We start from the raw sequence: 6,000 nt of genomic DNA, 5'->3' as shown, positions 1-6,000 counted from the left end.
TGGATAGACTTTGACTGGTGAGCTTTGATAAGGGAGAATTGATATGGATATACAAATGGCAGTCACTGCTATATTCTACTCCATATAAAACATGCTGAAAAGCATTTTGAATTAAGTAAAGGCAAGGAAAGCATTGTCCTGGCTCTCTCTGCACTTCCAGTCTCACATGACCAATTGAAGCAATTATGGATAGCTTTAATATGATACCAGCTAAGACAGCACTATACTACAAGCGTGAAACACATTGTTATGAAGGGAAAAGCAGGGGAGATGAAATGGCAAATATGAAAGGTATAGGGTTTCAAATATAAGGTTAAGAAATTTGGTTCTCCACTAGGCATTAAGTATCATTGGACTACTGCACTGGGAATATAATGAGTTGAATTATTTTATGATGAGAGGTGGGTGGATTTATTTTAGAGAAAAGAGAAAAGTTGAATAACTGGAGTTTGGGAGACCAGTTAGGAAACAATTACAGTAATGTAATTGTTATACCAGTAGCAGTAAGTAAATAGAATTACGTATGAAACATTGAGGAAGAGCACTTGCAGAATTAAGTGTCAATGTATAACGCTTAACAAAAAGGAATTAAAAGTCTTGAGCTCACATTGCTTGGGGAGATGTAGAGATATCAATTGAGATAGAGCTAGATAAAGAATGGTCTTGATGGAACTGATAAAGAGTTCTACTTTAGACTGTTGAAGATATCTGGAAATGTGGGTATGAAGCTTCTAAGAATTGTTACATCTACAGATATATCTATAAAGTGATCTGTGCTATTTATTAGCAAATGTGTGCTATTATTTATTTATCTATGCATCTGTGTGTAAGACTGGAATACCAGCACTTGTATATGTCCTATTTTCTGGAAGCTCTTCATGTAGCTCTCCATCTTTTGGTCTTTCTGATGGTTCTGGTGTCTTGCCCCTGACTTTGTCTTCTCCTTCTTCTTCTAAAATCTTTTGTATCCAATATTTTTTATGACCCAGGCAGGAACCTTGGCTTCCCTTTTTATATTTGTGTTCTATTGCACCTGCTTCTGTCTTCTAGGAGAAAGAACTCAAACAAATTCAACACCTCCTGGAGCCTTCTCCCATTCCTTCTTCTCTTGTCATGTGGCTGTTTTCTTTCTAGTTTTTTCACAAGCCTCTAAAAGAAGCAGAACATTTTTTATTATTTAATATTTTGAAGTATCTCTGCATTATCACTGTGAAAATTCGAGTTTTGTCTTCTTGTTGCATCCTCGTGGCAAGTAACATATGAAACTAGTATATTAAACCATGTAACTTTTAACCTAAAGTGCATATTTGACGTCCATGATTTAACTACTTTAGACGTCCATGATTTAACTACCATATGTTTGAAATTCTGACATGCACGTTTCAGAGACAAAGTACATAATACTCCATAAAGAGAGTAGTTGAACATTAATCTGTTCTAATCACACTAGGTGTCAATCACCAGTTATGATTCACTTTTGGTGTTCACAGCTTATCCTGCCTACTGACTATCCAACTCAATTTGGGGATCATTTTGCTTATGCATAATTTTTTAAAATTTTCTTTTTAGACTCATATTTAGTTTGCTTCAAAAACTAATTGCTCTACTTTATGCAAACGCATTATTTTAATATATATTTTGTTGAAATGGTAGTGTCCAGATGGTATGCAAGGCTTAGACTCTGACAATTTCAGAGCCAAATTGGGGTCAATAATAATTAAGCAATATTAGCTCATATAATTGTCTTAGTGATTTTATAGGTAGTATTTTGCCCACAATTTCTCAGGTAAGCATAGTACAGCCAGCATTTATATCCAAATTTATTATATCAAATCCATTGCTTTTAAACATTATGCTAGCTTAAACCAGTAGTGTAATTAATTGTATACATTTTACTACATGAAATGAGAAGTTTTACAATATGATTTTTTATAATTCAATGAGTGCTATCTATGGTAAATAAATAGATAAAAATGTTGATTTCATCTCTAAATTAGTGATCTGTACACGTCTACTTTATGTTTTATACTTAAGGATTTGGTCTCTTTTTCAACCTTAAGATCGAAGACAAGATACAGGGAATAATTTTTATTTAATCATTGCTTTTTATGAAATATTATCTTCTAATTGTTATATCCTGAAAATTTTTTACAGATTCTGTCTTTCAAATATGTTTCTACTTTCCAGTGAGGATCTAAATTGCACACGAGACAAAATAGTTATTATAACAAAATCCAAATATAAAATAAATATAATTTTGAAAAGAGAAAAAAACAGAAAGAACTACTTTTATGTTCTTAAGATATTAATAGTTCACAGCTTTGAGAAATCAAAGACTATCTGACAGTACAATTACTAATTAACTTAGATTCCCAGAGAGAAACATTTATGTAAACTACTTTCAGGGTTAAGGCTTTTAACAATTGCATGTTGAGCAGAAGATTATTAAATACTGATAGGCTGGTGAGGGTGCAATAAAACTTTATGAGTAGGTCAATATATACCTAAGCAACTTTCCTTGATCGTTATTTTGGCAGCCTTATCCAAGTCTGGTACAACATAGCAAACAGAACAGGCTATGAAATAAGGTAAGTCTATGGCTCATATGTTTTTTGTTATTTTTATGTTTTCAACTAATTATATTTTTTCTTAATTTGTGTTAGCAGTATTCCCGTCTATCTGCACTGGGTTTAAACAGCAATATCATATATTTTAAGTTGTCATTTAAAATATGTAGTACCTTGTATTAAACAGGAAAAAATATTTCTAATTTTTTTTAATACAGGATTTTTTTTGGCCCAACTCTTCATTATAACTTTTGTAAGACTTAGGTGGAATCATAGCAAGTTTTGTTTAATGACTCTATATGAAAGAAAATAAGTATTGATTAAGATTTTGAAAAATAGATGAATACTCTAATAAAATATGCTTAAATATATTTTAAGAAAATCTATATAGAATAGAATGCTACATTTATAAAACATTACTGTTTCTTAGCTGACCTTTTAAAGATCATTCATCAAGTTGTTATACAATAAAGTATTATTCATCTTCATAATAAATATGCAGAGAAAGGGTATCAATATATATTTTCCAAGAAGAGTTGCTTAAAATTACTGTAATCCAAAATTACAGGGATCATATTTTTTATCACGGTAATTTTAAGCAATTGTTTTAAATTTTATTTTAATTTTTCTAGACAAAGGAGAGTTTGTTTCATGGCAAAAATGCATTTTTTAAGACTTCCCTTATCAAAAAGGAAAGCACAGTTCTCATTATTGACTTCTTGGTAGCAAAGTAGGTTATCACTTCAAATGAGATTTACACTTATTTAAAGTTGAATACTAAATGTAACTTTGTCATTTCTCAACATAACATCACGCAACTGGGCTTCATTTTTCGAACAGCTTTGTATGTTACCTGTTGCTCTGTTTAGATTACATTCATTTTGTTTGAAGATTGCTGATGCAATAAACAGCTTACGTATCTGTAACAGAAAATTATATACTAAGAATAAATCCTAATCTGCAGATATTCATTTATAAGCTATACTAAAAAATTAAGTTTTTACTTACTTAATATTAGTCTCTGACTACTTTTATAATTTTTGCTAACAAGAATGTAACGATCTAATTGAGGAAATTGACATATACATAAATAATTGCAATGGACATTTAATATGCTGTGGTAAACGAAGAAAGGCTAGATTAACTGTGCCTCAGAGTAGTAAGGAACTCACCATGGCATTTGAATTGAGCAGAATTTAGAATTCACCTAGAAGAGTGGAAGGGGAGGGATTGAAACTGAACAGCAGGTACGAAGGCAATGCGTTATCTAAAAATTATGCTGTGGTGCTGGGGAGAAAATGGAGGCATAATTCTAAAAATACTTTGAAGATAAAGTCAAATGGATTTATTGAATGATTGAATGTTGTAAAACATATGCAAGAAGGGAAAAAAGGTGATTAGGTTGGGACAACTTGGTACGTGAGTTGACATAGTTACAGAACAGGGACCATTGTGATACCAAAAAAAAAAAAAAAAAAAAAAAAGATTTTAAACCCAGTAATTCATTAAAGCATTTACTGTAGAAATTCTAAGTTCTACTTTGGTATATGTCTTTGAATTAAGATTTATACTAAAATCATAGAATACAGATAATCCATGGAAACTTGAGAACTAAGAAAAATGAGATATATGTGGTCAAAATTAAACAAATATGCTTTCAGATAATTATTGGAGATGTGTTCTTTCCAGTGTACATTTGGGTATCTTCTATATGCTACCTCAAAAGTATAATGTCATCTAATAATAAATATGTATTTTTGATATGAGAGTTTTGTATCTCATTTGCTGCTGTTTGATGGAGGAGCTTGGTGAAAATTCAAAAGATTTTTAAACAGAGTAGCAACTCCCAAATATATACTATTCTATCAAATATATGTATTTGTGTTCTTTTTGACAATATTGTTGTGGAAAGCAGTGTTGGAATTAGGGAGATGAGAGTTCAAGAAAAAAACTGAAGTTTTAACTTTGAAATATAACTTATTCTCTCTTAAGCTTAAAGTTCCTAATTAGTAAAATGTGAATAACTATTTCCTTCATAGAACTGTTGTGAGAATTGAGAAACAGTGCAAGTAGAAGCCTTTGCCTTGCAAAATGCTCTAAATGAGAAGGCAAGACACACCTACTTGAAGATATTTTTTTCCATCTGTATTTTCATGTTAGTGTACTACTACTGTAATGTGCATCAGTAATTCATTCCTTTTACTTTAAATTGCATGTGTTGCTTACATTTTATATCAGTATAAGTTTCAGGTTACTAAGTATATGCTTAATATATTATTAAGTGCTTAATTTAGGATATTATGTAAGTGCTGTCTGCAACTCTGCATTGTACCTAGTAAAAAAAAGAATGTATGTAATTTCACGAGAATTGTTGGTGGTTTATTATATTTATATATTTTACATTTTAAATATATATTCTTTTCTGTTTTTAGATGGCAAGAAAGAAATTTAGTGGATTAGAAATCTCTCTGATTTTCCTCTTTGTCATAGTTGCTATAATAGCTATCGCCTTAGTTGTTGTTTTAGCAACTAAGACACCTGCCGTTGATGGTAAGTAGTACATTAAAAGCATGTCTACGTTATCGTGAAGTTAGGAGGAAGTTACTCCACAATAGTTATAGGTTTTAAAAAATAATCTGTGTAAGATGAAACACTCATAGAAAAATCCAGGGTAAGTTACACAATTACTTCAACTTTTTCTATGCATTATATTCCATTTATTTCAATGATGAGCTATTGTAATTAAGGAATCCATGTGCTTTGACATTAATTGCCTTCCCTAGCTACTTGACAAAGAGCAAAGAGGCAAAGGGATCAAATCGTTAATGTAAGGTGGAATAATCGCCTACTGGCGTGAGCATCATCTCATTAGTGTGAAAACCTGGGTTTTTGCTCCAGCCTTCACACACTTGCAAAGGAAATAAGGATTTTAGCAAATATTCTTTGTTCTGGTTAGATTTTATTTTATGGAGAGAGAGAGGTTGTATGAGAAAGGCAGGTAGAGGAAAGTTGAAAAAAGACTTGGATAGTTTAATTATCTTTTTCTGAATATTTTAATTCTAATTTAGAGTTGGTACATATGGAATGCTGAATCTCTTTCTTCATTATTCTCTCTTGAGCAAATCAGCATTGCAAAGGATGCTACACATTATCTTCTATAGTTAGCATTTCCTATTCCTATTAATCTTTTGTTTTACCTACTTCCAGAAACTGAGAGCTTACTGTATTATGAAGCAATATATTTTAATGATATCTCATTGCTGGAATGTTATTTATATGGAGTTGGTATACACCATTCTTTGCTATTCTAGCTTTCTCTACTTTACCTATCAAATTATTTGCTTGCAAGTATTTAATTTCACCTACTTTCCTCTTCTCTAATTTCTTCTCACCTTCTCAATAAGTTTTTCATAACTCATATTGCTCCATCTTT

General features: G+C 31.1%; 1 protein-coding gene across 1 annotated transcript in view; it reads left to right on the top strand.

Moving 5' to 3' along the window:
- The first annotated feature begins 2,525 nt into the window (after window positions 1–2,525).
- SI (sucrase-isomaltase) overlaps window positions 2,526–6,000 on the top strand; it is a 102,816-nt gene continuing 99,341 nt past the window's right edge. Inside the window, exons 1-2 of the mRNA XM_003256396.2 lie at window positions 2,526–2,588; window positions 5,000–5,117. Coding sequence (XP_003256444.1) covers window positions 5,000–5,117 — 118 coding nt within the window. The 5' untranslated portion in view covers window positions 2,526–2,588. The remainder of the gene's footprint in view (window positions 2,589–4,999; window positions 5,118–6,000) is intronic.

Source organism: Nomascus leucogenys, chromosome 11, assembly GCF_006542625.1.
Source record: "Nomascus leucogenys isolate Asia chromosome 11, Asia_NLE_v1, whole genome shotgun sequence".
NCBI lineage: Eukaryota > Metazoa > Chordata > Mammalia > Primates > Hylobatidae > Nomascus > Nomascus leucogenys.
The sequence above is the reverse complement of the archived record's forward strand: the minus strand, read 5'-3'. Positions and strand labels throughout refer to the sequence as shown.